Source organism: Glandiceps talaboti, chromosome 1 (assembly GCF_964340395.1).
Source record: "Glandiceps talaboti chromosome 1, keGlaTala1.1, whole genome shotgun sequence".
In the NCBI taxonomy this organism is placed as follows: Eukaryota; Metazoa; Hemichordata; class Enteropneusta; family Spengelidae; genus Glandiceps; species Glandiceps talaboti.
The window spans coordinates 22,100,570-22,116,456 of record NC_135549.1 but is presented as its reverse complement, the minus strand read 5'-3'; the positions used below and the strand labels follow the sequence as shown (position 1 = coordinate 22,116,456).

Here is a 15,887-nt window from a genome sequence, read left to right as displayed (position 1 = left end):
TCTGGAAGTTATTATAAGATTATTTACCTAACTTAGCAAAGTTACAATTCAAAATTTCGTATTTAATATAAGAATAATGGTCGAAAATTTCATATATGATATTTTAAGTAAAATTGGCTAAGTACGAGGATAGTACCTGGTCGCTTGAGGTCACTCACATATGTCACATGACTCATGGATATGCATGAATTTACATGACAAACTTTCAGTCTGACCCAGGACACAAACTGCCTGACACTGTGAAACTTCGACAGGAGACAACATTATCATTGAGCAATGTACTTTTGAATGGAGTACACGTCGATAGATATATGAACAATTATGGCGGATGACTTAATGATGGAAAGTAATTCATCTAATTTTACGAACTCCACCGTTTTGACTGTTGGACAGGTAGGTTTAGTGTATGGAATATAAGTTACAAACTAATTAAAGTTTGCGCCAAGTCTTGTCACGTACAACTAAGTACTGCCAGTGCCACAGTGTATATACATATATGAAGGCCGTAGAAGCCAAGCATTCGCTATCGTGCCCATGGCTAGGCGTAGTCAACCAAAATGGACCGGTGTACGATACCATGTAAACCTTGACGGCGGGTCAACGAGATTAAACAGGAATTTTGAAATCTATCGGAACTTTGGTGATAACTTTTAGAAACCAAATTAGAACAATAACTAGCGTATCGTTGTATCATATATTATTATGTTCTGTATATATTATGTAGGTGAGACGTTAGTCTTTTTGTATTTGTTTTGGCGTTCATGAGTTTGTCACGGGTTTTGCCAACGTCCACACTAAAACACAGCCCTGAATTTTATAGCTGCTAGTTTTCAGACAGGTGCTGAAATACAAAGACAACAAGATAACAGGTGCGAATATAAAATACAAGACGAGAGACAAACACATGTTTTTCAGCATTTTTTGAAAATAAATATTTTGATTTGTAGATGCTGGATGTAAGTTATACAGAGATTTCAACAACTTCTCTTAGGTAAGAATTTCTGTTTATTATATTTTAATAAATGCAGTAACTGGAGTATTTGTTTTGTCTATGATTTAGTTAGAAAGTAACTACCAAAGAATCTTGTTATTGGGTCGGTTCATGGAGGTATAACGGGAGACCTCCTTGGTTAGTTGTTATATCTCATCTGATATAAAATATCACAAACATATGCTACAATTATTATAGCAACTGTTATCATAGAGAGTATTAACCATTACCCCAACTGTAAAAAATAGACCAAACAAACGTACAATTATTGCAGCTACTGTGCCCAGTGCATATATAAACAGACATGAATATAAAACAAGAAACTTGAAACTTGTGAAAGGTGGCTTTTAGTTGACTGGGTTTACCAGAAGCCAGGTCCACTGCATCTGTGCATGTATGTATTAGTGATACATGATCTGTAGTTCATTACTGCTATATATAACCCAAAACATGAAAGTATGTTGAAGTTGGCTTTACATTTGATACTGAAGTCAGTGGACAGAAAGTGAGACGTGGGTGCAGTAATGCTGAGAACAATACTTCTTTTGTAGTGCGGCCTTTCATTTGAATACAGCCATTTTATGTTTGTTTATTGTAAATCCAAACCAACAATATAAGTAGTGAGTGAATGAATGACTGTTTTGTCATGTTTTCGGTCAGGGAGGTGAACTTTTGTAGTGAAGTTTAAAAATGTAGATTTTATGTTCAGAATGGTCCTTGTTTTTAACTGCATTAGGCCATTCAATGTTTTCCACACTAAGCAGAAAATGGTCAACCCAAGTTCATGAGGGTGTTGGGAAGTTAATACAGAATTAATCAGTTTGAAAGCCGGGGACCACAGTAAAACCTCTCACAGGATTCAGATTTCACTGTTTCACAACGAAACAGACACAAGAACAGATTCTCCCAAAAGACTGAAGTGATAATATTTTAATACATTAACCCCGCATTTCTTTGTTGTAGTATTATAGGATCAAGTTCCATTATTATATCAACACTTTGGAAGAAAAAGATATGTCAGCCAGAGGTATGTATTGAAAGCTTCAAATTCACAATCATAATAATAATAATAATCAATAATTATAATCAATATTCAATCAAAATGTAATATTATAATCACACACTGTGGTTTAAATCTTGTCAGTATAGCATTGTATTACTTCACCATATGTCTGTTTAAAGAAAAGATTATTCATACAAACCTAAAGTTGAGAAACTTTTGAGATAGGTCAGAAGACTCTAAAGTTTTTTTCTAATACTAGTGATAGTCTAATGACATGATATTATCTGCACCATGCAGTCCCATCACATTTAGCATGTACTAGTATATGGGGTGTATTCACGTATAAACCTAGCTTTTACTCTCTTTTTTGTTTTCCATTGAATATTATATTGATACAAAGACACAGATTAGTGTTCTAGGTGACAAAATTCATGATGCCACAAATAAATTTAATTGGTGTCCATAAGGTCACATACTCAGAATAGTTGCCGTGGTCAATCTATTTAACAAAAAAGTGAAGCGTGTAGTCAAAAATTTCAGGTAAAAATTTTTATGTTTGTGTTTGGAACAGAAGTTTACATTGATATTATGGTTTATCAACACAGATTAATTTTCTTGAAAACTGAAATATTATTGTATATACAATAAACGGTAAAGTATTTCTGGCCAAGATTTTGTACTCAAGACTTTGCTGAGTTGACTCAGTAGGCCAAGGTTTTGTTTATACATGACTTTTCCAGTGCTAAGAGTAATTTCAGACCACTATGGTCTGAGTGGTCTGAGGAATGATCAAATTGACCACTATGGTCTGAGGAATTATCAAATTGACCACTAATGGCCTGAGTGGTCTGAGGAATAATCAAATTGACCACTATGGTCTGAGTGGTCTGAGGAATAATCAAAGTGATCTGTTGATGTGGTGTGGTGTGTGTTTTGGTAGAACATGATGACGCTGTATTATTCATTCATCTACACAATAGCTGTTATTTTGATTAGATTACATTATCAGCTTAAGATTCTGCTTTGTACTTAGGCATATCATAGACAATGGAGGGGTCTCCCATTCACTAATGTGCACATGTTCCTACCAAACATCATTACAGTTGGTATGTTATAAAGCAAAGGATATCAAAAACTAGAAAACTAATAATGCTGATAAATAATTGAAGCATTACAATTCAAGTTGCATAAAATGAGATAGCCTATACAGGTACTTGACAAACAGATCATCAGTTTTATTTTGGTGTAATTCTTATTATTTCTCTGAATTATTTCTCTGGCTATGTAGTTTTTTGTTTCTTTGTTTTTCTGTACACTTTTCATTTTAATAATTATTTTTTGGGGATCATAATTAATTACAGTTACTGTAAATCAAATCAATCTGTTGAACTAGATGAAGCTGTGCTATAACATCTTAATAACCCAAAATGTCTAAATGTCGATAATCCAAACATTATAGTATCCTTCTTGTTGCCTTAGTTCTCAATATATGTCACTGTCAGCTTGGGGTAAACTAAATATAGATCCAGTGTTCTTGGCCTTTCACATCTTATTGACATTAGTATTTATTACCATGGTATCTACATTTGTAAAAATGATATAAAGTATAAGCACACATTTTAAATTTATCCTTTTATAAATACATGACTCAATATTAAGTTTACGATTCATCGTTGATTTCAATATCTTTCAACATTTTTTGTTTCGTTGTAAACATCAGAATTAGAAATTGTTTTGTGTATTCATATTAGGTGCATCCAATCTTTCATCTGTCATTGGCTGATTTGCTGGCATCCACCTTCCTTCTGATTGGCTGTTCATTGTACGTATCTGCCGCAGACTCCGACAGAGACTATTCACTAGAATGCAGTCTAGTAATTGGCCTCTCAATGGTAAGTATTTGAATGCCAAATGAAAGAAATGTGTATACCCACTCACAGAAGACAACATTTTTATGCAGACCTGGATGGCTGGTACTGGCTAATAATTTTCAGGTCTGATTAACCAGAATCACTAGCTGCTCAAATTAGCCAGATGAAACAATGGAAATATTTAGTATGTTAATAAAAAAATGAAAACTCAGTTTCAGACATGTTTTAAGTCACAACAGTGTAAAGGTGAGGGAAACACCTACTGTAGCATTGCGCAATAATTGTTTGTATGATACCATGATTTCTGTATATGTGATTACACCGTAAATATAGAGTGTCAGGCGTTAGGGTTAAAATCTGCTGAATCAACACTTTTCACAAAATTGCTCCCCGATAGATGATATTCAAACATGTATTTTGAAAACAATCACGTAATATAATAGGCTAATAATATAGAGTTTGGTTGAGTCTTTCAGTCTGTCTACCAACAGAATTTAATCTGTTCATTCCAGCACAGTAAAACTTAAAGTATATGATTTGTCATACTGGGTAAAGTTTCCATACATACATGTAAATGTGTCTAGGGAAGTAAGTAAAGTATATTACTGCCGCCGCCTCAAGATTGCTACTTTGTCTATTTTCGAAAGTTTAAGTCTTCATTATCTGTCGCTTCAAACTCTTGAAATCATGTGTGTATATTCTATTTATTGTTTTTTTTTTCTTGTATCAATTCACAGACTTTTTTCCTGTGTACATTTTTATTAACTTTGACATATGGAATTGAAGTTTATATCCGAATGAGAGAAAGACTGAAAAGGAAACCTATGAGAGAGTCTGTAAGTATAAAGTCATTACACGATATTTAGACATTATTTCCCAATTACTTTTCTTTGTTCAGCCAAAGGATTATACAAGTTATTTAAGATGTTATTCACAACCATATTTGTAACGACTGTTTTTCATAACTATATTTGTAATCCTGATGTGACTTTAGCTTTTAAGTTTAATTTTTTTTCCTGTGTACATTTTTATTAACTTTGACATATTTTAATTAAGCAATAAATTTCATAAACAAATACACTACACTGCAAGTATTGAAATATCAAGTTAGTCATTGTGATATTTCCAAATTAAGTAAATAATCCTAACAACAAGTACTAGTAGGAATTATATGTGAAAAAAGAAGAGAAGAGAATGTAATTGGAACATAATACTTTTTGTTGTGAACCAAAGAAAATGGGACAGATACCTGTTATTAATAGTATGTATATATAGAAGCATGTGTGCTTATAGAGGACTTCCCTCTATATATATAATAAGCTCAAGGTAATAACAATATTCCTGTGTATTATATGTGAACCACATAAATTTGAAAGAAATTTGCCATTGTAGTCAGTAAATATTTGTATGTATTATTTTCAGATTTATGGTCATTTTCCAAGTGTCTATTCACTGTACTGTCTATCCTGGGTGATACCCATTATCTGTGCAATAGCTTTACTTGCATGTACTATATTCACTGGTTTACCCAAAAAACAAAATGAGACAGGAAAATGTAGGAATTTTGAGTAAGTAGTACGACATATTATTGTGTTTTTTTTTGTCACAATATTTAATTCAGCTAGCAGTGGCTATGTTTATACCAGGAGAACTGAATCACAGAGTTTGGATTTGTTTAGCTGTGTCCATCTGTACTATTATTTTGTTCAAACATTTTTGTTTGTTTTGAAATGTGATGATTTGTTTTCACCCACCTCAAAGTACCTCTGGGAAGCTGTGTTCCAAAAAAATGATTCTGATCAAAGAGAGATAGCTGATACAGATGAAATTGTGTAGTGTGCATGTGTTGATTTGAAGGTGGCCACCTAGGAGATCTAGAGTTTAGAGAACTTTACCAATGTAAGAAACAATTAGAAACAATATGTAGTTTTCGACCAATTTATCATAACCAGGATAAAGCCAAAACCATTGTCAGTAATATTTCATTTTTGCAGACTTTTAAAGTTAATTTTGGTCAGAATTGATATTTCTACTTCTCCACTAAAGACGGTGGTCAGAGTGATTTGATATTTGGTGTACCTGTGTATAGAGGGAATTGTTCAGATTTGTTTATTTTGGTATTGAAATCACATCTGTAATGTCTGTCATACAGCTTTGATACTTCATGTATGAATATAGGGTGTAATCCATTTCTAACGTTCATGCTATATTTATTTATTTTTGTAGGTGTGTGCTGCTAGCACATCATCGATCAGAAGAATGTGTGGTAAGTTCAAAATATTGTGTAAAACAATCTTAAATTGTACATACTGGGCATCCTATTCTTAGCATAGGGTGTGACCCGGAGGACGGTACCAGTGGCCAGCTGTAGTAGTGGTGTGCGGCCAATATTGCCAACCCCAGACCCCATTTTAGACCCATTTGGACCAAAAACCAATACTCCATTTTAGACCATTACAGATTTTTAGAAGAACAAATTTTATACCAAAATACATTTTAGTAGTTCCATATTAAGGAAATGGTGGATTGCAAAATGTAGTTTTCACTCTTGGTTTTTTTTTTCTGGGGGCAACATTTTGAGGGCAATTAATGGCACAGTTTTAAGGACAATGGATGGTATTTTAGACCAAGCAAAATAAAAAATAATGTAGAGTGGATTCCATTTTAGACTTCAGTTAAAAAAAACCAACAGACCCCATTTTAGACCAAAGGGTGGAACATATGTGTATAGTCAAATAGGAGGAGTAGCACCCCTCACCCCTCATCCCCATCCATCACCCCCATGGCATTTTAGAAATCTATATTTATGAATGATGTATGAAAACAGTATTGCATATCTGTTAGATCATGTTGTCAAGACCTTTTTAATCAAAGGCAGACGTCATATTCGTAGTGATTATACCAGAGAGTGAATACCAGACTTTAAAACAACCTTGAACGTTGAAAATATCAATATTAGAATCAGAGATGTTGATACCATAATCTTGGGTCTGCCATGTGAAATTAAAAAGCGTGCCATGAGACATTGATGTGTCTTTCGCTGTCATACACATCATAGTATCTGCTGTTGGCTAACACAACTAATTGTAAATCTGACATGTTGGTAAAATATTAACTTTTAGGGTGTCATGTGAAATTGAAACACATGGCATGGATATCGTTGAAACAAAGTAACTGTTAGGCACATAGCTGTAGAACTGGATGTCAACTTTACAACTATTATAATATTCTGTTATCTGAGATGTTGTTAAATTAATCTTCTTTATCCCAAAGGAGATATTTTGTTTGTACACAAGTAATTGCTATTTGAACAAAGGAGGAATAACTTAGAGGGCGGCATTGAAACACATGCTATTAGGAATTCCTTGAAAACACTTAAAATCTGTCAGACATATCAGCTATACCTGCAACAAGTCTTCTTATATTGTTTTCCTTATGATTATACAATGTATATCAATGTTATTGCCTATTATAACCACGACTCAAAATTTCTGTGTTGTTGGTGCTATGACTATTTGATAGTGTGATTTAATTATCGAGAGTGCTAACAACAACAATTAAGTTTAAAGGGGCACAAGCTGAGTTTATACATGTATAGATGTAGTTTTTAGTGCATATTTACAAGGTACTCACCTTATTGTACCTACTGAAGCATACTTAACCACCACTTGCGATTGACTGAACTCAAACCTAGTATTAAGATACAACTCATAAACAATCAGGTGATGTAATTTATGATATGTACCAAAAATGTTCAGGAAATTCCTACTATGCAATCAGCTGTTCTAACAATGGCTGAAGACAACTGTAATGGTATTGAAGACATGCATCCACACTAATATTATAAAAATTATTGAAATGTAGTTTTGTTGAAGTATTTTCACTTAAGTATAAAGTTTACAAACTCAGCGTGTGTCACTTTAACAAAAGTACTAACAACGACAATACAATTTAGAGTGATTAAGAGAGCACTGAACAACGCTAATCAAGTAATGAATGATAATGCTAACCACCACAAATTAAAGAATATTAGTACATGTTATGTAACATGAATTAGATTTGCTAGTCTGTAATTTTACTTTACTTTTTTTCCCAAAATTGCAAGAGTTGTTTCTATTTAGCTCATAAAAATGGAATATTGACATTATAGTTCACGGGTAGACTTTTTGTGTGTTTGTTTGTGTTTGTAATGCATGTATCTGTGTCATTGGTGCTTGAAACACTTGGCATTTTTACTGTATCAGATTTGCTGAGTCAGTGTTAGTGATAACTTATCAATGATTTCTAAATATACAACCAAGTCATATATCACATTCCTAGTATCAACTAGTGTGGTTCATACTCTGTCATGAGAGGCCCTTGAAAAATTTACCTTAATCACGAAAGCTCCCAGAGACTGACATTTATGAAGTCTTTATAAATTGATTACATCCCATTGTCAAACAAACAAATGCTTTTGTCATGGCAATTTAAAAGAATCAGTCAGTTGGTGTGATGTGATGTACTATGGAAATGACATTGTAGACTGACAGAAATTACTCAAACTTTGCGGACTTTTTTAGTAACTACATAAGTACTTGAACCTTGAAATGTGTATGTTTTAATGCCTCCTTCATGAATATATATGGTAGAAATAAAAGGAAAGGTTGCTAAAAAAAATTAATGATTCCCCAGAAAATATCAGTATGTTCAATTGATATGACATTCTATTTGGTAAAAATGACAGATATAACATCTTTACTTGTTCATAAAACATGTTAGATCACTATTTGTCAACATATCTACTTATCTACCGTATTTTTCATCTTACCTTCTCAGCCAGATGGATATTTAATGTGGTATTTTGTGTCTAATATATCATTCTTATTACCTTTGTTATTGGTGCTGCTTGGTAATTTGGTAAGTGGCTATTTTAATGATCATTACTGTTTTATTTCAAAGTCCTAGTAGATGTCATTTTTTAGTTTATGTTAATTTTTTTGTCTCTTGAAATGTTCACCAACTCTTTTCTGAAAATCGTTTTGTTCTTTTGTAATAAGTCACTGGGCTATACTGTCAAGTCAGTATGTCAAGTCAGATAGCCAAGTCTCTAGGCTATACTGTCAAGTCAGTATGTCAAGTCAGATAGCCAAGTCTCTTGGCTATACTGTCAAGCCAGTATGTCAAGTCAGATAGCCAAGTCTCTGGGCTACACTGTCAAGTCAGTATGTCAAGTCAGATAGCCAAGTCATGGGCTATACTGTCAGCCAGTATGTCAAGTCAGATAGCCAAGTCTTTGGGCTGTACTGTCAAGCCAGTATGTCAAGTCAGATAGCCAAGTCTCTGGGCTATACTGTCAAGCCAGTATGTCAAGTCAGATAGCCAAGTCACTGGGCTATACTGTCAAGCCAGTATGTCAAGTCAGATAGCCAAGTCACTGGGCTATACTGTCAGCCAGTATGTCAAGTCAGATAGCCAAGTCTTTGGGCTGTACTGTCAAGCCAGTATGTCAAGTCAGATAGCCAAGTCTCTGGGCTATACTGTCAAGCCAGTATGTCAAGTCAGATAGCCAAGTCACTGGGCTATACTGTCAGCCAGTATGTCAAGTCAGATAGCCAAGTCTCTGGGCTATACTGTCAAGCCAGTATGTCAAGTCAGATAGCCAAGTCTTTGGGCTATACTGTCAAGCCAGTATGTCAAGTCAGATAGCCAAGTCTTTGGGCTATACTGTCAAGTCAGTATGTCAAGTCAGATAGCCAAGTCTGTGGGCTATACTGTCAAGCCAGTATGTCAAGTCAGATAGCCAAGTCACTGGGCTATACTGTCAAGGCAGTATGTCAAGTCAGATAGCCAAGTCTCTGGGCTATACTGTCAAGCCAGTATGTCAAGTCAGATAGCCAAGTCTCTGGGGTATTTAAAATAATTCAGTAAAAATGATAGAGGAAAATACTGAAAAAGTATTGCAATTTATTTTGTGCCTGAGTCTGTCTGTGTATGTGACTGTATCGGCACTGTCAATAAAAGAAATCTTGATGGGACTTATTTTATTTTTGTGAAAATGCTTTACATTGTGTTATAGCACTAGTCTATATACATTAGTCATACAGAGTTCTGTTATCTGATGGCTTATATCTCTGAGTGCAAGATATCACAATATTCTTATCAGCTAATCAGTGTTTGTATATTGTTAACTCTTAGCTGTCACATTTGTCTGCATGTGATGTGCTACATAGGTGTTTAGCAGGTGTACCCTAATATTTTTCATCGTTTTATTCCAAGGAAAATATGAGTGACCTATGTGGCTTTTGTGCTGAGGTCATAAGTATTTTCCAGTTGAATGAAGGAAAATATTGGGAAATATTATTTTTCCTCCTCCAGCGTAATTTATGGAAAATTGGAATAAAAAAATGGTAGTTTGTAATGACTAGATTCAGATTTCAAGTAATGACAATGTTGTAGATGTGAGTTGTCATGACTTTGAAATATACATAGTTGGGTATACTACTTGTATTGTCTGTTCTAACTCATTCAACGACAGTTTATGTGTGGCTCTGTGTGTGGGTATGATTAACTGTTATCCGAGTTTGCAAAGTCTTGTCTAGTGTCACATGTGAGGGAGTAGATGTTTACTATATAGTCATGGAAGTATCACCAATGGTAAAGTTCACTATTGTCTGTCCAGTATCAGCTAATCAAAGTGTGCATACACTTGTCTAATGTCACATTTGTCTGCATGTGGAGGGGTACATAGAAGTTTCCTAGATATAGTCATGGAAGTATCACCAATGGTAAAGTTCTCTAAATTGTCTGTTCAGTATCAGCTAATCAAATTTGCATACACTTGTCTAGTATCACATTTGTGTGCATGTGAGGGGTAGATGCCTTGACTTAGATGTTTACTAGGTATACATTGTAGTTTACTGGTATCTACTTATCACTTTATCAAAATTTGCATAGGTTTGTCTGGTATCACATTTGTCTGCATGTTTGCAATGTGTCTTGTTTGTTAGTTTAGATATATCTGGTCATCTTATCACAGAAGTTTGCATAATCTTATCAACTGTCACATTTGCCTGTACGTTTTGCCATGTGTCCAGCAAGCAGGAAAATTCACATGAGATAAAACCATGAAAACATGATAAAATGTGACATCAAACACCTATTTTTAAATTCTGCAACATATACATTTTATTGTAGCCTAGAATCCAGGCGATTGGGGATTTTGAATTTTGTAATGGGAAAATAATGAATATTCCAAACACACAGCTGCATGTATTCCAGGTTAATTTTATCGTTATATTAGTAAAGCAGTACACATAATAGGTTTTGAATATGATATATCATGAAGGCTTACATTTATTCCATGAACTTCATTGATATTGTACCAATAGTTAACAGAGGGATTTAGTCACTTGAGTAGCATGAAATTCATATATTTACTATCAAGGAATAGCACACACACACACACACACACACACACACACACACACACACACACACACACACACACACACACACACACACACATGCACGCACATGCACATGCACACACACATGCACACACACACTCACATGCACATGCAAACGCACACACACACACACACACACACACACATGCACCCATGCACACACATACACACACACAAACGTGTATTTGATGAATATCTCAGTCATGATAGAAAATAGTAAGTTTTTCTTTTCTTTATTTTTTCTCTTCAGGCTATGTACTTTTTGACTCACCGTGCTCTAAAACAAAGACATTTGAGTAGAGCCATAGTTGGACCCAGACAGTACATAGATGCTGCTAGAGTACGCAATAGAGCAATACTTTACTGTTCTATATTCTCTATCTGCTGGCTGCCATGTAAGTAGTACAATATGATGATTATGTATATAAGAACTCAGTATATAACACTAAGAAATCTTGCCCAAGTTTAATAGAGACAATGAGAAAAAAAGACACACATTCAGCTAACAGGAAAGGCAGTAAATGACAGGCGATATATAAGTTAAATCCAGTGGGTAAAGTTTAAAAACAACTTGAACTAAGCCTGAAAGTGTTTAATTACAAAATGAAAGGGGAAGGAAATTCTGTTATATTGAGGCAGCTGGTTAGCATAAGTGTATGTTGATTTTGATTTCTTCCATGTATTATCTTGTCCAAATATTTCTACATCGAGACTAGAATTTCAACTTTGTAAATGTCACGGTGACTTTAAAAAGTAGTTCTCAACTATGAGGGCGCTATACTAGTGGGTGTTGCAAGTCACTGCAACTCTGCACACCTTGGATAAGTAGTAATACAATGTCATAGAAACCTTGTAGTGAAGTGATAACTAATTTCATACAGTTTGTTGTCATTATGAATAAAAAAGTTGATTTGGCAATAATTTGTAAAAAAAAAATGAAAAACTTATGATCGATTTCCTGATTTTGAAGAAGACTATAATAAATGCTCAATTTATATGACATAAACAGTAGGTTACAATTTTTAGGTTCTCTTTCGTAGTCAGCTTATAATGATTGCTTTTATAACTATTATGCCAAAGAGTATCATGTGAAATGTATTTTCTGTTGATTGTTTCAGCCGTCGTCTTAGGTTTGGTGTCATTTACAAATGGTTTCAGTATGCAGAGTTTCTTCTGGCTCTACATCTTACAGGTAAGTAGTGTATGAAGACTGTCGTACCACATGCAAGCCAAGTTGTATATGTTCAAACAGAAAGTATGGATTTTACGCCCTAGTCATCCTGCAACAAGGCAGTGGATATCTAAACTGTTTTGTTCTGTAGTGTTGGAAATACATTAGTATTGTCCCTAAGATAACTTAAATTAAACATGCACAGGTAGAAATTGATATGGTTCTTAAATAATTTCCTTCATTCGGCCAGAAAGTTCTTGTGACATAAGTTTTGTCTGTCTCCACTCTCCACGCATGTTTCATAGCTGCTGATGTGTGAAAATGGTGTATATTGTGTTGAAATATTCAATACACCTGCATTTTTGGTATTTGACTCTTGATCAGCTCATAGGCTCTTAGCCTTTCTTTGCAGTCATTGATATGAATATGAATATGAATATGAAAAGGAATATGAATATGAATATGAATATGAATATGAATATGAATATGAATATACCAGCAGAAACACATCAGAGAACAGATACAGTATTTTGCAGTCTAAAAAATGTATAGTGTGTGTTCAAACATCACTCTACCTGCAGAAAGGCATCTGAGGGCCGATAATGTATCTTGCAGTTTGAAAATGGTGTATGTTCCTTCATTATGTTCAAGTATTCAATACACCTGCGGAAATGTTTGTGAGAAGCAGATAGTGTATTTTGTAGTCTGGAAATGGTGTATATTTTATCAAACATTTGATATACCTGCAGTAACACATCTGAGAGCAGATAATATACTGTAAACTAAGATACTTTCGCTACTAGAAAATTTTGTGATTTTTCAGTCTTCAGCTAGATCTCAAAGGCTAACTTTCACTAATTACAAGACTAGTACATTGTGTTTATGTACAAGAAGGCATTTTAGTCTCTCTATTTTTATTTTTTGCATTTTAGTTTTCCAGCAAAAATAAGCAAAAATAAATCTTTAGCGGGTATTTTGCATCCTAAATAGAAATTACAAGATAGTTTTGTGAGAGAGAGCATTAACATATGTTTTATTTTTGTATGACTTTACCTTCCATCAGGGCTGTACAGCACCACTGCAAGGTTTACTAAATTGTATTATCTACGGATGGCAGAGACGAGGATTCCAAACAGCTGTTAATATTATACATCCACATACTCAACTCGAAAAGACAAGAGCTTCATCAATGAGTGGAGATTTTCTGTTGCCCGGTTACAAAACTTTCTCGAACATTTGAAGAAGTAAGAAATGGTGTAAAAGATGAACTTTATGTGTGGGAGACTCGTGGTTGCCGGGTTACACACATTTTCTTCAAAGTTTCAGACAAAAGGAAGCTTAAAAAAATGTTGAAGAATCCAGCATTTTATCTTAAAAGAAGATGAAATGGACATTACAGTTATAATATGATGACTTTTGATGTATGTATGCAGCAGCTTTTCAAATACAAAAAAGGAAAACACTGGAGTCATGAAAGACGTGATCTGTGTTCCGCAATCAAAAGTGTCTTGGTTTGACTGTTAGAGCGCCCTCATTGACGATGTTATGATTCCCTTTTGTTTATGGGACGAAGGTGGATACACTATCATTCTGATGAAGTTGTGCTGAAGATTTTGTACAGTGAGGGTCTTCACTGCACCACACATATGGAGAGAGAGACACTGCTATGATGTCATTCTTGGAAGTTAGTTAGGTTGCAAGGCTTTGAAATCCAAATACTAAGTGAAAAAGTACACAATTTTTTGAAATATAATTTCAAAATACCAAATATAGATTTACAATTTATGTCAGTTGTACACCACGTTGTATTCTTTTTAGTTTTTAGTTTATTCACGCTATATCTACAGAAGATGTAAATATTATTATTGCAACATTATTGCTAAAACTATATAATAATAATATTAATAATAATAATAATAATCTTTATTTATACTGGATAGTTCTATGATAATATTCAAAGTGCAAAAGACTGGTTTATAATAGTTGTCAATCCAAATTTGAAAGTGTGGTAAGTTTAATATTCAAAGATATGACACATAGTGCTCACAGATACAGTATTCTTCTCAGTAAAGTTGACTACCACAAAAGTTATTCACCCAAAATATATAAACTCGGCTTATAGTGCCTGTTTTGAATTCTCAAAAAATAACCTACTTTCTAGTGGTTCTTCTAACCTCTTGGTCTAATAATGGTGTATATTGTGTTCAAACATTCCATATACCTGCAGAAACGCAACGAAAGTGATATTTCTCAAACAAGCAAACACTTACGGAAATATGTGAATCTCACCCATTACATGTCACTGTCTGTTTGGTCAGCAAGCTAGGGAGTCTTTATGTTTGAAAGGAACACAATTGGACACCACAGTTCTTTTCTACCAAGTCTTGGTGCTATGCAGCCTGTTTTAAATACTGGATTTGTGTTCACCAAATTATTATCAGTTTTTATTTATTGTTATCACTAAGGTTTTCTGGTGACATTCCTGATGCCGAAATTATTCGCAGGAGAAAATTTAATTACAGCAAATGAAAGAATCATTGAAAATATATTGCTTATTGAGTGGAATTTGAATTTACATGATTTTAATCAATCAATCAATCAAATCAGTCAGTTGGTCAGTGAGTCAATCAATCAAACAAACATCTTAATTTATTTTTGCCTATTGTTTAAATGAACACTTTATAGTATTCTGCAGATATGTGTATATATTTGCTAAATGCAGTCAGCTGTAACATTGCCATAACAATAAAAGTACATTGTATATTGAAATATAGTGTATTGTAGTAATCTTTCAGATGGTGCTGGTATGAATTGAGAGCCTTCTGATGTTGTATGACCGTTTATACCTACAGTTTCCAGGAGTGTCAGAAATTAAATTAGTGCACACACACACACACACACACACGAGCATGCACACTCACACATGCATACATACATACATACATACATACATACATGCATACACACACATGCCAAATGCATGCATACATACACACACAAAGCGCATACATACATACATACATACATACATACATACATACATACATACATACATACATACATACATACACACATACATACATACACACATACACACATACATGTATGTAATTATGTAGTACATTATTTGAATTTGTCAAGACAAAGAGATTCCGCTATTTGTGATGTCATCACATGTATTCCCATAAAACCTTGCAGATACCCTCAAAATAGCCAAACACCTATCAAGTGCAGTAGGGCTTCTTAACAAGAGCTACAGAGGTGCCATTTCATAATACCCCAAAAATGTATGTAAGTTGATAGGAATAATCAATTCCAAGTATACCAAAAGTTAGACTCAACTTTTAACTTATTTGGATAAAAAACAGAACAACAATTCCATACAAGTGTGGGGAGAAGATCT

At 34.0% G+C, this 15,887-nt stretch overlaps 1 protein-coding gene across 1 annotated transcript; it reads left to right on the top strand.

Annotated features, from left to right (window-relative positions):
• The first annotated feature begins 230 nt into the window (after nucleotides 1-230).
• Nucleotides 231-14,213, top strand: LOC144441673 (transmembrane protein 116-like). The gene is made up of 11 exons (XM_078131112.1): nucleotides 231-393; nucleotides 948-991; nucleotides 1,955-2,018; nucleotides 3,746-3,886; nucleotides 4,603-4,701; nucleotides 5,288-5,433; nucleotides 6,092-6,131; nucleotides 8,684-8,764; nucleotides 11,564-11,708; nucleotides 12,432-12,505; nucleotides 13,548-14,213. Exons 1-11 carry the CDS (start codon nucleotides 322-324, stop codon nucleotides 13,722-13,724), a joined length of 1,083 nt encoding a protein of 360 aa, XP_077987238.1. The 5' UTR covers nucleotides 231-321; the 3' UTR covers nucleotides 13,725-14,213.
• Nucleotides 14,214-15,887: the final 1,674 nt, after the last annotated feature.